At 40.6% G+C, this 19,153-nt stretch overlaps 1 protein-coding gene across 2 annotated transcripts in view; it reads right to left on the reverse strand.

Annotated features, from left to right (window-relative positions):
* GSK3B (glycogen synthase kinase 3 beta) overlaps positions 1 to 19,153 on the reverse strand; it is a 154,883-nt gene that overhangs the window by 59,133 nt on the left and 76,597 nt on the right. For both annotated transcript variants that reach the window (XM_017814730.1, XM_017814728.1), the window contains exon 3: positions 11,343 to 11,426. In XM_017814730.1, the coding sequence (XP_017670219.1) occupies positions 11,343 to 11,426 (84 nt within the window). The remainder of the gene's footprint in view (positions 1 to 11,342; positions 11,427 to 19,153) is intronic.

Here is a 19,153-nt window from a genome sequence, read left to right on the forward strand (position 1 = left end):
CATCACTCCTCCCTACAAAAAGATGCTCTTTTTTAATATCATTGCTTAAATGACAGTGCTAATAGCACCAGCACTAAGAAAATGTCAATGGTCCACTAACTTGTATCTGGTCTTCTGGTACTTCTGTAACAGAGAGAAGGAGCAGCAGCCTCTGAAACCCTGCCTACGCTGGTACTTCTCCCAGTGCCATCCCAGGAACTGAGTAACAATGTGAAGACATCTGGATACCAGGCTGGAGAATAAACTTTTTGAAATGGATGAGGAGGGACAACTACCAGCAGTGCAGAGGGAATACCAGATGGCTCTGGAACTCCACAGGTGCAAATGTATGCAAGAAAAAACATACTTGTGTTTCAGCACTTTCCCTTCTGCAACAAGGAAAGTTCTTTCCATGATTTTCACTTTAAGCCAATAAAAATCCACCACCATCTCTTCTTGGGTCAGAGCTTTCAATGTTTAAGTTCAAAATACAGAAAATAGATGTCCTAAAAAATCAAAGTTAACTTATGCCTGATAAGGCAACCTGTAACCCATGAGAGAAAAGAGTTTCATGAATATGGATTCTGTTTGACTCAGTGTAGATACAGCCTGATGAATATGTTGAATGTTTGCCTCTTAGAAGATGGGAAAATCATATCAATGACAAGTCACTGCACCGAGTACTCTGTTACTGAAGTTGATTACTTTTATCCAAGGATTCATGTTTCATGTACCAAAAAGATTTACATGAGAGATTAGAGAGGAAAAAAAAAGAGTAGAAATGAAATTATAGTGGTTTCATTATCCTCTTGTAGTACAAGCAAAAGGAGACATGTAAAACAATAAAACATGTGATCAGTAAACCCTGTCTATCCAACTTCACAACAGTGGGTTTTGACAATTACAGAAGTCCATTTAGTTCATACCAACTTTGCCTTGTTTTTGTGCCTGCACTTTTATGTTCTGTTGGAAATGGGACAAATTCAATGGCATGACGTGACACGACAGAAGCACAAAAAACCCTCGAGCACCTGAATCTTAGAGATGAGGCTTTTCTTATGAGTTTTGATGCTACACACACTACCTGAACAATCAACATGGGCTTTGCATGGCAATGCTCCTGAGTATCCTGTCTATCACACATTATCCACCAGAACACAAAGGCACATGAATACCTTTCCCTCACCAACTAGCAAGAACTGATGTTCCTGTATCAGGAACAGTGTGGCCAGCAGGACCACGGAAGTGATTCTTCCCCTGTACTCAGCACTGGCAAGGCCACACCTCGAGTGCTGTGTCCAGTTCTGGGCCCCTCAGTTCAGGAAGGACATTGAGGTGCTGGAGCAGGTCCAGAGAAGAGCAATGAAGCTGGTGACGGGACTGGAGCACAAGTCCTGTGAGGATAGGCTGAGGGAGCTGGGGTTGTTCAGCCTGGAGAAGAGAAGGCTCAGGGGAGACCTCATCACTCTCTACAACTCCCTGAGAGGAGGTTGTAGCCAGGTGGGGGTCAGTCTCTTCTCCCAGGCAACCAGCAGTAGGACAAGAGAGCACAATCTTAAGCTCTGCTGGGGAAGTTTAGGTTGGCTATAAAGAAGAAATTTTTCAGAGAGAGCGTAATCAGACATTGGGATGGGCTGCCCAGGGAGGTGGTGGATTCACCATCCCAGGAGCTTTTTAAGATGAGACTGGATGTGGCACTTAGTGCCATGGTCTAGTAACCACAGCAGTGTTGGATCAAGGGTTGGACTTGATTATCTTGGAGGTCTTTTCTAACTCAGTTGATTCTATGATTCTGTAAAGGCAAGGCTTATGCTGTTGGCTATGTAAGTAACTGCATATTCCACTCCTACCATATGCAACTGACTTCAGTTGTTCTCTTTATGAATTAAACAAATCAAAGATGATGCAAGTGCTTTGACCAACATCCTCCTGGTGTTACCAAGCACTGGGCTCATAAACACATAGAAAAGAGTTTTCACGACCTCTCATCCTTCTCTTTGAACACGAACTGGATGAAAGTAACATCCAAGTTACCCGGACTTCCCCGAATAAGATTCGGGACAAGCTAAGAAGCAGTCATGGCCTGACAAACCCTGAGGGTGATGTAACCTGGTTTGCCTAGCTCATGCATTCCTCCTAAACACATATTTTTCCAGTGACCCAGATGTATTGCAATAGGAAACAGGGTTAGCTGAAAGAGCTTGCCAAATGAGGGCAACTGCTCAAGGATCAACTGGGAGGATAAATGCTTATCTTTCCATTACAGGAAACCTTACCACATATTCCACAAGTGACTTGTTTCCATACTGCTGTTTCAGAACTGGTCTGGGAACAAACCAAGGTAACCTGACTGTCACAAGTATCTCTGAAACAACTTACAGAGAACAGAGAAGTCCAGAGGAGACTGCAGCATATAAGTTACAGAAAGCAAACACAAGATGTCATTAAATAACTCACTTCTCCTTACAGATCTTGGGACTGAATATTATTAGCTTTCATCAGCAGGTCAAATGTTTATGTCCATCCATGTTCTCTTGTGCTTGCTGCTAAGATTATGACCATGTATTCTTTAAAATAACAAAGGGGGAGGACAGAAAGCCAGATCCTGAAATACAGAATCAATGTATTTCATTAGGATTTTGACTTCAGCAAATCGGCTCACGTACCAGCAATTGCACCAGCAATTGCACCAAATGTTAGAAGCTGCTTTCTGTCACTTGGCAGATAAATCCTCAGTTGACAAATGCTGCTCCAAAATGAACCACAGCAAAATAACCACTCCTTTGCCATCAAACCGCTCTGTGTCTCTCAAGAACCTACAGTTCAGGCACCACTTCACTTTGATGGGAAATATTTCATACAAGAAAATACTAATACAACCTATGCCATAGTAAGAGGCATGAGAAAGACTAGGACAGAAGAACTAAAACATTCTAGCAACCTGATTTTATTCCTTGTGCCAGAAATTGGAGACAAAACAGGATGAAAGAACAACTACTGTAGTACATGAGCATTACGCATAATGTGGCTGAGGACTGAGTGAAACTGAAAACATTGCCTTACTGATACAGGAAAGGATGCATGGAGGTCTCAAACCCCACTTTAAAAATCTCTCTCTCAGTCCCCACAAGTAATCTGTCTTAAGCACCATCCAGTTGTGCTTAATTGAGGCCAATATAAAGAAACAGCTATTGAATTAAAATAAATCAATAGCTATTGAATTCAAAGATTCACTTTTCTACATTGTTCCTTGCAGGGAAAGTTCAAATATTCCTTCTCTATGATCATCCCCTACTTGAACAAACCCCAGATTGATCCTAAGTGCTTTCTACCAGCTTTTATTCATGTATCAGACACACACTAAATTTACAATGTGTGTGCATAAAGCCCCAATCAACATTAGTCAGTCACAGCCCAACTACCAACGTGACCAGAGAAGCCAGGGAGGTCATATGTGCCAAACACCAGCCTGACAGCAAAAGGCAAAATCATACTCTGAAGAATATGTCGGCATCTAGTAAGATGTTAGAAGTACTCCTGAACTGTCAAGGCCAACCTGGAATCTAAAGAAAATTTCTCTGAGCGTCAAGTAATGGGATAAAAAGGTTAAAAAAGTATTCTGGGTGCTCTTTCTTCTAGGGTGACTAAATTTACTGGTCAGCATTTGGAAAAAGTGATGAACATGCTCATTTCAGTTTTCATCTCCTGGCAGATCAGTAACAGTGTGGTGATTCTGGTGTGGTTTGTGGGCAGGTTTTTGCTAGTTTTTAGATGGACTCCACATGACCAGCTGTATGAGTGCAACTGAGAGAAGATGAACAGGACTCTAACTAACTTTGCATTTGGAGAAATAAATGTGGAATTAATTGCAGTCTGAAAAAACTCACTTTACTTGCCTATTCAAGCCAAAAGCACACAGACAAGCGACTAGCTTAAAATTAAGTAATATGCCTCAAAGATGCGCTTCTCATTATTAAAACTGTCCCAAGGCATCAGTATTGGGACTATATGAAGTAAACAAGCCAGTCAGTTTACTAAAGGGAATCATGTTTTCTTTACCATATGACAGCACCCCACCAATGATGTTTCAGAGGTAGGTACTGCACACAGAGCTCTTACTGACAGGATGGCAGCTACACAAGGGTTCTGTCAAAAAGAACTTGAAGGATTTACCTTTAAGCTGGAATGCAAGAAAACGCCTTTTAGCGTTTCATGTGGACTATGCCTTTTTTGAGAGTGCATTATTTAAACACCAGTGTCATCATGAGGTAAAATATGCCCTTCACCCCAACTTAGGCATCTAGATTTAGACAACACAGAAGGTTCAAAGTCACACAGTTTTTGTCCCGGATTCAAAAAAGGGCTATTTTACTTTTTCTTAAAGCTACAACCACCACACACTTCACATCCCCTTATTAAGCACCATGAGAAACCCACCCTCCTTCCCTTATCTTGAAGACTGACACTGTAAGTTAAAAATACGAAGACTTTGGACATGCATTCAAAGACAAAGCAAAAATTTGCAGCCTTCATACTCATACCCAGTAGCCATAACTAGAAAAATTTGAAAATGCAAAACATGTGCTAGCTGACCTTATTTGTATAAAGGAATGGTGACATCCAGTGGCCACGTGTGCCTGGTTTTACTTGCAGTTTACAACCACATCTATTTCAAAACAGAGCTGAAGCTGCTGCCAAAATATAGGGACTGTATGCCTAGAGATACAGTTGCAGTTTCACACAGATAAATCCGGGGGGTAAGAGCAGTTGAAGACTCAACTACAGTGTTCAGAAAGATATCGATATTTTCTATTAGTACTACAAATGTTGGGCAAAGTATCTCCTTTCCTAATCCCTCTATGTCCATGACTGAGTTGGAGAACTAAGATCTGTCCCAAGACTTCTGTTCCTATACCTACATATCAAAACTTACTAAACTGTTCTGTAATGCTCATTACTCCTCAGCATAGCACAGTCATGTTATGTAGGAATTGCCAGCCTGGTCAGCTGTGATGGCAGCATAAGGCCAGAAGTCAACCCTCCAAATATAATTCACATTTAAAGAACTTTCCCAGGTCTTGTTCAAAGACAACTGGCTAACATTATCTACTTTTGATCACTGAAAGAGTCCAGGTTCTTAGATGATGCACTAAGACATTCCTTGTTGTTAAAAAAAAAAAGACATTTTCTGTCCTATTTTTCCCCTCTAAAGAGAGGCTACTGTAAAGGAAAAGGTCACACATTGAAAGAATTTGGGAATCCCTGATGATTCTTGTTTATTTTATGCCCTATAAAGTCCTTAAGCTTATAGCTGTACTTTCAAGGAGAAATAATTTCTATGAAGTCGGAAACATCCACCCAACATCTAAAAGGCGGGACTGATTTATCATCTTTGACATGGGTGATCTGTGGATATTTGAACCACAGCTCTCAAGCAGAGACTCTGCCATAAACTGGCAATAAGTCTGTTGGAAGATGAAAATTGACAATGATGTTGGGATCACTGGACTGTCCTGCATACCTTGCCATGAAAACAAAAAGTGGTGTTTGGACATCCACTGTTTTCCTGCCTGTTCGCTACCTTCCAGAGTGAGTAGGAATTTTTGAATCAGGATATATCCAAACTAGGCAAGACATTACACAATAATGGTTCAAAGTATATGCCTGCCTCAGGATAAGCAATACAAACTGCTTTCCTGATGGCCATCCAACATGGGAAGATGAGAGCAGTAGCTACAGCTGATAGAGGAATGACTGGAGAACAGAAAGTGACCAATCAGATGTACTGGATGGCTCACTGGTCTAGAGAGAAATCACAGAGCTTCCTATTTCCATGCACCTACCACTCTGAGGATCTGCTGCCTACTCTGCTCTTGCACAGACCTACCAGAGGCAGACAAAACTGCTATTTCTAAAAACACAACCTACTCAAAACCAGAGACTGATCATAACTACAACTAAGGAATTTCCCAGCATGTTGTGAGCCCTAACAGCAGTAACTGATAAATCATTATCTGCTGACTGGTGCCCTTTTTGAAATGAGCTTGGCAGGCCTCAGGCAAGGACTACAGAGATACCAACATCACAAAACTCCTCATAATTGGCATTAATTGCTCCTTTGTTGACAGCACAGCAGATCTGCCAAGGATTGAATGAATGGTAGTGACTAAATTCATCTCTAGGGATGGCCCTTCAGCACATTACTAGCCTGGTGCAAAACATTCACACAAGCTCTGGCAACGTAAAATTGGGCTCAAAGCTCTGTTAATTCAACTTTCTACACAGTAACTTTTTTTTTTTTTAAGTTCAGTTAAGAAACCAAATTGTTCCGATTTTAACAGGGAACAAGAATGGACGGCCCTTACATGACAACTCATCTGAACACTCCTGCAAGAAAGAATGATGACGTTCCTGCCTCTTTGAAGGTGGAGGATGTGTCTTTTTCTAACAGGGATATGAACCTAGAGAAACACCAAAAACTTGCAAATCAGACAGTTGCTCCCTTCTTTCAAACTTCTTCACTGCTTAAAACACTGCTGCCAGAGCACACATGAGATAGTGCACAGTAGCTTATAGATGCAGCTCAGTATGTCCTCTATGTTGATTTTAAACTTCAGCCTAAGTCTAGGGGAGTAAATTTCCATCCTGAGTCTTCATGGACTTTTGGCTACATGCCCTTATAGCTAAGGCTACATAAGACTAGACGTCAATTAGAGCATGCAGAAAGGCCAGCTCAGCCTCCAAAAAAGAGTCAGTATACTGCCTATTTGTGATCACTCTATGCTTCCATATATGCTTTGCTTGACTCCTCTGAATTCTGCCACCTTAATGAGGAAAAACAAAAGTTACATAACCACAGATGCAATTACTCAACAAAAACTTTATTTACTTTACTTTTATACGATTTGATGCAGAAATAAATCCCTCCAGTAACTTCTCATCCTCTTTTGGGCACGGATATGTATCAATCAGTCTTATTAAACACTCAAAAATATCCACGCAAGGAAATATGACAGTTATGAAATACCACAAAGATCTAAACCAGAAATAGAGAGGGGGAAAAAAAAAGGGAATTGAAAACTCATTTCAGGTTCTACACAGCTGAATAATTTTACTCAACAGCCACTGATTTAAGAAGTTAGGTCAGTCTATAAAACATCTTAGCAAAGGAGCCAGAGGAATCACTCACTATGTTCACATCTGCCCTACCTTGGAGCACGGCTCAAAAGGTTCTGAGAAGAATTAGGCTAAAAAGGACAGGCAGCAAGACCATCTCCCCCTGCTTCAGGACATCAACACTTACATTTTGTACCATGCTAAATGCAAGTCAGTCCCTGAAATTAAGGAAATTTAGCAAAAGTCAACCAAGAAATATATGCCTTCCTAATACAGTCGGATGTCCCAGTGGCAAGTTGGCAGGCAAACCAAGCATCTTGTTCAAGACCCTACCCTAAGGCATAATATCAAAACCAATATCAAAGAGCAGAGCTGATCAGCCCTAAAATCCTCCTCAATTTCTCCAAGAATTACCTACAAAACTACAAATCGCAGAAACTCAGCATGGAAAAGACTTGCGACTACTTCCACCAGGAGAATCTTTCATACAACAACTCAACCCACTATTTGGTTGTTCTTCCTCACCTCTGGTTCATTCCACCACGTGTAATTAGGTGTTCTGGACTAACAAAAAGCACATTACAGGTATGAAAGACAGTGCCTTCTGCCAGATATCTCATACAGCCTCAGAAAAAAAAAAAAGGAAATTAGAATCTACTCTGGCAAATTCATTAAGGAAAAGGCTTTTGAAAAAACTGGGTTATCCAACAGGTGTGACAAACATCCATAAACCTCCAAAGAATTGAGAAGGAAATAGTTTACAGAAGCAACTTGAATGCCAAGGCTGTCAGCTGTCATATGAATATATATTATGTGCTTTCTCTGAGCTCTTCTAAACTAGAAATTATTAGTCAAACACGATTCAGTCAGTTAGTCAAACACAGTCAGTTCTCAGAACAATTTTTATGTCTATATATACACACAAAGGTATAAATATATCTCTGTGCATGCATTTAAGTGAATATACACACACACACACAGAGAATATACCTATATAAAGGCAATACAAATTCAAAGATGTTCAGACAAGAGGGAGCCACCCAGTAACAGAAAACAAAGGAGAAGAAATCAGTCAAAGCCATGTTTAATATAATATAAGATTTCCATGCTCCTAAGGCTTGACAGCATTTGGCAAAAGCAGGAAAAAAGTTTAAGCAAATGGGAGACATAAAAAGGACAGTTCATCATAAAGGGAAAAAAAAAGTTAAGGAGCTCAAACACTTCAACCAATTCCACAGAGAACCCCCAGAAACAGCTAATGGAGAGCTCCAAATCCCTACAAACTAGGTGTACAACTTTGATGCAGCTAAGGAATAGTCTGACTAGCAAGTGTTTTTTAGAATTAGTTTTCTACTTGATACTTTTCGTTTTCTGATCAAGAATGAAACCCCCTGTTTTGCTAGAATAATGCCAGTTTTAAGGTTGCCCAGTGTCTAATAATATCTAGTGATTAAAATGAACTAAAATGACTGTTAGGCACATGGCTTTCAAAGAGTGCCAGTCTCTTTGAATCTGACTGGATTTGGAGAAATCCTTTGAGGGACCTCTAAATCAAGACCAGATTTAAGTTTCTCAGATACTGGCCAAAAAACAAAGAAAGAAAAGTCTCTGGGCTTGGAGATTCCAGTGTCAAGCACTAGGGAAGAAGGGAGAAGTCTAAGCAACACAAACAAATGGAGTAATCACAGTGGTACAAAAACCTTTATGCAAGAGAATGCCTGATATATAAGTATCAAAATGTCATTAAAGAGATCAGCAGTATAATAGTTACCTCTGAGATTTTGTACTCACTGCTAGATTGAGTTAATTAGCACAAACACGGATTAAGGCAGACAATTGTCAAGTTCCTCGTGAAGACAGACAACAATTGCAAGCCCCAGTCATTACTATGCTGCTGCATTTTCTGCTATACATTCCCTGGATTTTTACATTACTCTTCCCATTGCACTTGGCTTCAATAATCAGTTTATATAAAGTTCTGGGTACCTATCATCCAGTCGTAGGGAGCAACTGCTCCCTACATGCCCTTCCTGGTTACCAGATGGGACATTTTTCTCCCTTCTCTAATCCTTAAAGGGCCAGTTTGACTTTGAGGGTAATACGAAGGAAAAGATGTTACTGCTTCCCAAACTGACAAAAACATGATAAGAAATGTTATTCTTCCTTCCCAGATGAGCTTCAGAACACCAACTTGCTGCTGTTTAGAGCTTTGTCCAAACAGCAAACTCCAGCCCTCCCCTCCTCCTGGAGTACCAGTCTGCCACCAGAATGGCAACCTGTTAAGGCCTTATAGCCCCCACAGGAAAAGCACTGGCAAGTTGCTGTGCTAATGCCCAGCTTGTGTTTCCTACAGCTTCTTCTGCAGGCATTTCCTGAGAGCTGCAAGAAGTCATGCATGCCATTGCTGAGTTATCTTCACATGCTGCCACCTACATGGCAATACCTGCAAGCCAATTATGCATCTTTTTGTATTGAACTGCAAGAGACCTCGCAACCTGAACTGCAACATTACACTGCTGACGTTCTGCTGGGTGTGCACTGGCCCCAGGGACTGGTTCACATTTGTCCCATTTTGCAACAAGGTAGCAGTGGAAATCTCAAAGGCACAGAGTAGAGGCATCAAGAGAGAGGAGAAGAAAGCAACATGAAAGAAAAACTTCTCACTGAAGTATTAAGATTCACTGGCCACGGATACAGACTGCATTTTTAAAAGCAAAACTAGTGCTGCCAAGAATCAGCCACGTTTATGTTTTGCAGAATGGTAAATCCAGTCTCAAGCTCAACATCAAGTCAAAGATTTCCAAAACAATTTTTCTCAAGCTACTGTTAAAGGCTACTGGGACAATGTTCCGAGCGGTTTTAATGCTTCCACTGTTTGAAGGAGGAATTTCTCATGCTGCTTGAGGAATTTCTAGTTATGAACAAAATACAGCCTAAAAAACTACACTGCACTACCAGCAAAACAGCCACAGCCATACAACACTGAAAATGCTTGCTATCACCAGGCAAGGGCATGTAAGGAAGGGGAAGGATTGATCAAAAAAATAATGAAAAAATCTAAACCATATTTCTCAAATCCTGTGAAGAGGTTTTGCAAGCTTTCCATAGGCACAGACAAGGCACAGGGCCAGATCCCCCCTCAAACCACTCCTCAGAGAGGTAACAGCAGAGGTCTTCCAATTATCTTTCTGTGCCCTGCACAAGACTGCAGCGACCTGTCACCAGCAACTTATCCTGGAGATACAGCTCCTTTTCTGACTCCAAACACCATGAAGTGGGTGGGCTGCCTCTCCCATTATGCTGACCCACTTTGTTAACCTGCAGTTAATAGCCTGTCAGTAGCTATCAGCTCTCATATACAGCCCTTTGCAGCATTGTGGACAGTGTATGTGCACCAGCATCTTAAAACAACTAAGAATGTAATCTGCTTTAAAAAATTAAAAAATGGTAGCATTTATATAAATTATATAAAAAATTATATACATATTTATAACAATATATAGAAAGATTAGGGGAAGTTCAGAAGGTCATCTAGCTCACCTCACAGCTTGCATTAACTCCCATGAGGGACAGAAAGACTTTTTTTTTTTTACTCCATGGATGATCCTGCTTTAAGCATAAGGGTGGACCAGATGCCATCTTGAAGTCCATTTCATCCTGAATTATCCTATGATTCGTAAAATGCTGATACATACTTGGACAAGGAATGTGTTATAATTTCACATTGAAACTAAACCTTGTAACCCCTTCTTAAAAACCCCAAGGAATTTTTAAACTTGGACGGAAAACAAACGGCAGTGTCTATTTCTTGAGATTTATTAAATCCAGGTAGTTGCTCCTTCTTCTGGAGTATAAGCATTCTGACAAATGCTACAATCACAGAATCATACATTATTCTTTCCTCTGGGCTTTGAAACTCAACCTGTATGTGGAACAGATGCACAAGGAAGGAGAACAAGAGCATACAGGGGCTGGGTCTGTGAAAAGTCAAATAAATGCTTTAAATCTAAACTGCATATCCAAATCTGCTGCACTACTGTTGTGTTATACTAATAACTCTACTCCTTATGGACCACACACTTCCATACTGAAACACATCCGCTCCAGTTTGACCTGTTGAGGCACCACTATAGCATTTGCTCTATGTTATCATGTCCATTGTCTTCACACTCATCTCTAGAAATTCTAACAGTTCACTTATACCCTGGATGGTTACCAGAAGGTATTGCTTTGTTTTTCATTCTTACCTTCTCTCCACTAGAGTAGAAGAAATAGCGCAATCGGACAATGTTACAATGATCCAACTTTCTCATAATTTGGAGCTCTCTGTTCTGAAACAAGAGAAAAGTAAACAATTAGAAAAACATAAAGTACCACAGTAAACACCTTTATATACAGATACAGGAGGTGACAAAGCAAAGAACAACTAAAGTTGGAAAGAGGCAACAGCTTTCCCATGTTTATTAGTATTTATTGCAGTTACTTTATCACTGAGAATACTGCCAACTTTGAGTACATTTTCCCTCTAAGGTCCACAAATCCATCAAAAAAATCCAAGAATTACCTACTTGCATTATTAAAGGTTCAGTAGTAAAAGGCAAGAAGACATTAACTTGCCATTTTTAATTTCTGATCTTACAATAATACCATGTATCAGCCAGAAGGGTTGTAAGCCTATCCCCCTTGAATACTGTATAAATAATGCAAGCACTGTAAAACCAAACACAACGTTTCCACGTACATGCCTGCCCTCCTCCACAGTGCAAAACAGGTTTGCAACAAAAGATCTTTGCCTCTTCCATTCTCTTTGTAATACCAACAAAAAGCACCTGAAATTTATGCAACAGAGTTCCCACTTTCATTCAACCAAGGTCTAACCAGGTTTAGACAGACAGAATAATCGCGGTAGTTTCCCATTTTATATCAACCTGAAAAAGCTGTTAAAATAAAATCAGTTCATTATATGCATGATAAACTTGTGCCTTTACTGCAATATCCATTATAAATGAAGCCTAAACAAATGAGGGATCTTATTGCCTAACAGAAAAAAAACAAGTGAAGTTTTGAACTGCAGGTATGATCAAAAACAAGCAAGTAAAATTAGCACAGCTATGTTAGTTATACTTCACAGATATTGTTACAATACTCCTTTTTCCTATGGTCACATTTACCCATCGCTATTATTCCTTCCCCAATTAATAAACAATCTGCAGCTTCAAAAACAGAAGGTATTCCACTTTTTACACCACTCGTGGGATTGCTAATCACGCTTCCTGAATAGCTAGAACCAATACAATAGACTAATTCACTGGTCCTACTAGCATCATTAACGCTGGCCAAGTTCAGGAATATTTGGGAAGAAAATTCTTTAGCCACCACATACTTTCATACTTGAATGCACAAAGCTAACACCCACGTTGTGCAGTGCTGCTGTCGAAACAAGGATTTCAGATTCCATGTATCAGAGGGTCACGTATAGTATCTGTCACTATAATTAATTGTTAAGGAACTCCACAAGAACCACTCAAAGCTTCTAATGTGAACATGGCTACAAATTCTGCTTCTAATTTCTCTAAGCTGTGTAGCCTTAAAAAAAAAAAAAAAAAAAAAAAGAGGTGCTAGATAGGATGCAGCTTCATTAATCCTATCAGCCCTGACTCCTGCTGACTGAAAAAATACTTCAGTATTAGCCAGCTCTTTACAAACACGAGTGACATCTCACACAGTTATCAGTTGGCAATTATCCAACAAGTAGTTAAGGAGAAAGCAAGTCCTTCCCTGAGCCTGGCTTCTGAGGTGCATACCAAGACAGGCCTATTCTATCCTGAAGGATGAAGAGAGAAAGTAAGGGAAAGCAAGGAGAGACCTCTGAGTCTTTCATGTATCTCCTGAAATCTTATGGAGTGAATTTGTGAAAGAGGAATACAGGCTTCTCCACATAACCTCATCAATATGCCTCACATCTCACAGAGAAAAGGATTCTCCTGATAGGAACAAGAGCTTGAATATTCTCCACTTACTCATTCTTTATTAAATGCTATCAAAAATAAGTCAATTTTGAGAGTCATGGCTGGGTTCCTGTGCTGTATGGCACAATTCAAATTTCAGATCAACAGAAAGATCTCATCTTCTTGTCTTGTCCAAACCACTGCTGGCTCAGTCGTGTCTCCCTGGGCCTTACAACATGGGGCAGATTTCAACTAGCCAGTCAAAGTAGGGATGGCTCTAGATCCCACCAGTTACAGGAACACCTATTATGACAAAAGATTAATTTCTCCAGTTGGCTTTTATGGCACTTAACAGTGTTACTATAGGACTGAATCTACTAATACTGCAAGTCCCAGTACCTCAACCAAATTCCACCAGCAATTCATAGGCCAACATATAGCAAGTAATTTCTTCTCTTTCTCCTACTGACTGTGAGATGGGAATAATCTTTTATCTCATCGATTTACTGGAAGAAAAATGAATACACTAAGCATTAACACACAAATTTTATTTTAGCAATACCTCTGTAGCTTCTTAAAATACCCATACATAAACTTAAGTCAGTTTATCACTTCATATTATTCAGATAGTATGTATGTGTTGATTGGATACACTGGAAAAAAGAAATCAGCAAAAGTTATTTTAACACTAGGCTCAAGTCATATTTATATTCTGGTATCTCATCCTAGCACAAGCACAGTCTGTGCCCACTTTGATGCCTTCCACTCTGATCCATCTCCTTCAGCTCTTATCCTAACCATCTGCTGCAGCTGCACAGAGTTTTTCAAGAGGTGCTAATATCAGGGATAAGTCATAAACCAGTTACACAGTAACCTATATCTCGCATCCTGTGACTAGGTAGAAGGAAACAAATCTAAACTGTCATCTTAGTCAAACAGTCACCTCAGTAATCTTAAAACCAAGCTGATTTCTAATCACCACTCCCTGGTGGAGTTAAAACTGGAAATACTCGAACAGTTGCAAAGCTCAAATTGGATGTGGCAGGGGAACAGCTACTGACATTCATGGAACAAACTGATGCTTTAAAGAATTCATTTTTTCTCAGAGATGAATACTTCAAGTAGTCTCACTTCACCATGCATTGCCCCGTATACATCTTAAATAAGTAACAACCTTTTCACATTATAATGTGGACTATTAACTACCAGTGCAGAAACGCACGGGGGCAAGGGAAAATATCAGATTATAAGCAGGGAACCTTTACTGAAATGAACAGAGACGGATGTCCTACATCAAGTAGAAGAGAGAAAATGGATGTCTAAAGATAACACAAACTAAAACCATTTCAAAACATGCTGATGAGAAAGGCTGACAGTGTGTTCAAAATTCAGGGTGGATGAAAACAAAGCTCATGCTTATCCTTAACTCATCATTTTTGTCTTCCAAGAGACGTGGATGTAAAGTCAAAGACTCACAGAGGAAGTTATTATTCTTTCCTATTGTCCCACCCATTGGCATGAAGGAAGGGGTTCAGTTTTCTTACCGAACGAGTGTACCAGGCCTGGTAAGCACTGAAGAAAGCAAAGCCCTTCAGTGCCTGTCTTGCCATAAGGGAGCACCCAGCAGGCATCTGTTCACACAAAACATGTGCTCCTGCAGCACATGTTCCTTTGAGGAGCCACAAAGCAGTGGGACTATAAACAGATTACTCAGCGCATTTCTGTCGCAGTTCGATTTCTTTATCTAAAATAGATTTCTTTATCCAGAAGGCAAAGGGCTGCAGACACACAACTCCAGAACACTGCTTTATGATCAGCTCATTTAAGCCCTTCACTAACTACTGAAGCAAACCCCACATAACAAAACCCTGTTCATCACTTATGAAGACAACTTTCCTAGACCAGATTGTCTCTTATCTGTTCGTTCTATTGAAGAAAACTGGTTACTCATCGAGGTTAAAGATTTGGTTAAAGATTGCCAAGACATCAGATTTATAACTTCAAAGCATAGCCAATAAAGCTCACACATGAAGATTCACGCCTTCTCTCCAAAGTTACAGCCCCAATCCCTCGCAGCTGTGCTAATGCTGCAGTTGATACAAAACCACCAAAGCAAGGTCATTTCTGCCTCACTACTGTAATCTGCTATTACAGATAACCATCACTCCCTGCCACACACACTCCCTTCCCTCCCCATCCAGGGACTTCTAGAGCTAAACCAGTTTGCATTCATTACTCCTAATCTGACTCTTTGCCTTCTAGCCTCCTTTCTCCCTCCCTTTCTTACAACAGGGGATAAAATGACTGGATCATCAGAGATGATGCTTTATGGACTTGTAACTTCTTGAACTGGACTAGAGCAAATGAAGGTGAATGGTTTTGTACAGCTCATGTCAGCATGACATTACCATTATACACCCAATGAAGTGTAGAAATATCACCTGGATCCAGTTCAGAAGGTAATTCCTCAGTTTTCTTAGCTAACGGCCATGCTGGGGTTTGATTTTTTTTTCTGAACTGCCATTTTAAAATCTCACCATGGTTCATTGAGAATTATGTTCAGTGCTGATGAAATGGATGAAATTAGAGATTTATATTTTTCCTTTGTGTCACACCAAGGAGATGATCTGGTTCTTGTGAACAGATAAAATTGTGTACATCTCGTCTTTTTAGAGATGATATTTTTTAGAGGGAAAAGCAGGATAAGCTACCAGTCTAATTCAACAAGTACCTTCAGCTTCAGTCTTCTTGCCTAAATCAAGTAGGGCCAGCAACTAAAGTTAATTCTTATTTTTTCACTTTTTTGAACTGATTTTTTTTCTTCTTGATATAATCCCTTCAAATGATGAAGCTCAGTATCTTGTGTTCTTCTATCAGACTGGAAAAACAGGAACTGGAGGGTCATTGCATGAACTGTGGATTATACATGGATGGAAGCAGCACAGGTATATTGAAATTTCTCAGTACACACATTCTTTTCTCCTCTTGCACATGTTACATTTACGCTTCCCTCCTTTCCTCTGCTTCTACCATAATCTTCTCCATTCTACCACATTTCTTATCCTTCAGTAAATGTTTTCCCACAGTGAAAAGCAGGAGGAGAAAGCCATGGGCAAAGCTGGGGAAGAAACTAGTTTCCAGCAGGAGACATGAAGACAGTGATGAAGCAGCAGGGCTTGCTCTTTTTTTCCCTGCTTCCTTCCACTTGAACAGCCAGAACGACCAGTCACATCCACTCACCTTCACCCGCCGCACTGCTGAGCCTGCCCCAAGAACAGGCTGAGGCTGAAACCTAGAGAGGTTTTTCATACAGCAGAAAAAAAAGCAAAAAAGCTCTTTATGCTGACCATCTCCCACTACAAGAACATCAAGCACAGGGCAGTAGCCACATGCTGACAAAGATTTTACAATGTGATCCTAGACAGCTGTGCTTGATGCCTTGCAGAGACAGAGAGCTGCTTGCACAACATTTAAGCTATCCCTCCTAGACTCAGTTTTGTAAAACATACTGAAACAAAAAAACTGGAGACCACAGAGGATGCCTTTGAAATAGCACCTTACAGCTTACCAAGGGGTAGTGGGACCACAAAACCCAATTTTGCCAAAAATTTAACATATTTTTACTAATGTCATTACTAAAGCTCCAATTCTAGTATGTGTGGTTTGTCCTAAGTTTAGTGGGACAGACTGCAAAATAAAAGCTGTACCATGTCTTCTCTAAAAATTCCTGAAGCTGCCTGACCCATTCCTCCAAAGATGAGTTTCAAACAGCATCAATTACAAAGCTGCTTTTAACACTGTCCTGCTGTCAGCAGAAGTTTTACAGAAATTATTTTCACAGAACTGCCTTTCACAGATATATGATAATTCAGGCATTTTTCAGAATAAAAGCCAATCTTTCTGTATTTGTCCCAAGATATCACTAAAATACATCAGTGCTTGGAGAAAAAAGAAGTGCAAAAAGGGCCTAACTACAGAAACCTGGTGTGGCAATCTGCCCATGCAGGTCATCACTAGTGTGATAAGTCCATTCATTAGGCAAGCAGAGACAAATGTCAACAGGGATCACAGTCTTCCTCATTTACATTTGAGGCGTGGATTAGGGCAAAGCCCCAGTCACCCCCTCCTGTCAATCATGGCATAATTACAACACCAACAGATCTAATTTGGGGTGGTCTCCATTTTTAGCACACCTGTTAGTCTCGAACTCATACAATCATGACCTTTAATGCAGAAACATGGGACAATGCCAAAAAACAAATACTGTGTATTAAATATCTGTATCTCTGACATATCAAAAGCTGTAATGCCACAAAACACACCACCCAGATAGTGCTAGTCTATTGATGACTGTTAAATACTTGGAGCAGGACAGGGCTATCACACAGGTCGGAAAGTCCAGATACCCCATCCTGCTCCAACCTCTACCCGTGTGTAACACAAGCATGCACACAGAAGCAGCTTGGAGGGTTACCAAAGGTAAAAGCACTTCAACTTTTATAATCCAAAAAGTCCCAGAGACACAGATCAAATACTGATTTATATATTGCTAACATTCTGGGACTTCCTAAGGAAAACAAAATAAAACTAAAGAAACAAAACAAAAAATTGGTGATAGCCATCAGCAGTTTACAGCACAAATGTAGAATTGCTGCTTTAAACACTTTCTCCTTCACCTTTTCCTTACACCACTTTCTACCTGCCATTCATAGGAATCCTAATCCTCATACAAGGGAAAACCCAAAGGCTAAGTGCCTATGCAACATGAGAATAGTGAGTGCATGTGCTCTGTGCACAGGGGATGAGGGGGATGAGCAGAGGAAGCTGGCAGGGGGTCCAAGACATACACTGTGTGTGCAGTTCCGTGCAACTCAGTGAACTGTGGTTGCATCATGCTCTGTTTTACTACATAACCAGAAGAAATCAAAGGCTCCAACCTTAGCTTCATCTTGCTATCGAGTTCCACAATGCTGCCACACTTTCCACTACTTGTCGTCAAGTAAAAATCTGGTAATTAAGATCCTGAAGCAACAAACGATGGAGACACAGCGCAAGGTTGCACTGCAAAGTGTTTCGGATACGCTGGCCTGCGAACACCAGAACGAGTCAGAGGCACAGAATGTGTGCGTCAGCTGTATTCTGTCCAAAATTTATTACTGAGCACAGCGACCTTCAGCCTTGGCACAGGCACAGATCAGGGAAAAAGTGTAGGCTACGAATGCGGCAGCAGGCAGGACCTGCCTGAAGAGGCCAGTGGGCAGACTGAGCTGGGCTGGGGCTGGAGCCAGGCCAGGGCAAGATGAAGGCACAGCGTTCAGGCAAGCGTAGGTGGGGCCACCAGTGCACTCTCAACCTGCAAACCCGTGATTTATTAACAGCTGGACTGAAAGGGCAGACAGGGGCAGCAAGAGTCAAAAACGTACCTGTAACTAAGGCTAAAGATGATAAAAAAAGTCACAGATGATGTGAAACAAAAAGTCACAAGGCCACCACAAATGTGGGCTAGATTTCATTAGGCTCTTAAGAACTAGACAGATTTGAACCCCAACCATGCAGTAATGAGTGAGCTGACAGAAAGACATAGTGGATGGAAATTTGGGGTACTAACACGTACCTTGCTTCCACCCTATTAATTCCTTCTGTGGTATAACTGCTCCCAATAAACTCAGGCAATTACATCCATTCTCACGAAGGGACCATGTGCTTTGAACTTTCTAACTCTTCCCCTAGGCAGCCAGCAATGGCAAGTGCCATATTATGTCATCTTCAGCCTGCTCTTCCTGATGCAGAACACAGTCCCTAAGCAGAAAACTTGATCTTCATACAACTATTAGACATCGTTTCCTATAACTGGAGACAGAAATGGCTTATTTGTGTTCTTAAGTGATAAAACAAGTCTTGATCTCTTCCAGGAGAACAGAAGAATAAAATCTGACTTTTCTTTCATATCCTTCCTGTATCTCAGCAGTTAATTGAAGGGTGGAAAACAATATCTTCTTCGTTAGCTCATTGTTGCCTCTTTGAATGAAAGAGTTCAAGAGCCTCTCTGAGACTTAATACCATCTCTAAGTTCTCGCCAGCTTTGGAAGCTCAAGACTGAACTTGGAAGG

Source organism: Lepidothrix coronata, unplaced genomic scaffold, assembly GCF_001604755.1.
Source record: "Lepidothrix coronata isolate B3197 unplaced genomic scaffold, Lepidothrix_coronata-1.0 Scaffold46, whole genome shotgun sequence".
Classification (NCBI taxonomy): Eukaryota; Metazoa; Chordata; class Aves; order Passeriformes; family Pipridae; genus Lepidothrix; species Lepidothrix coronata.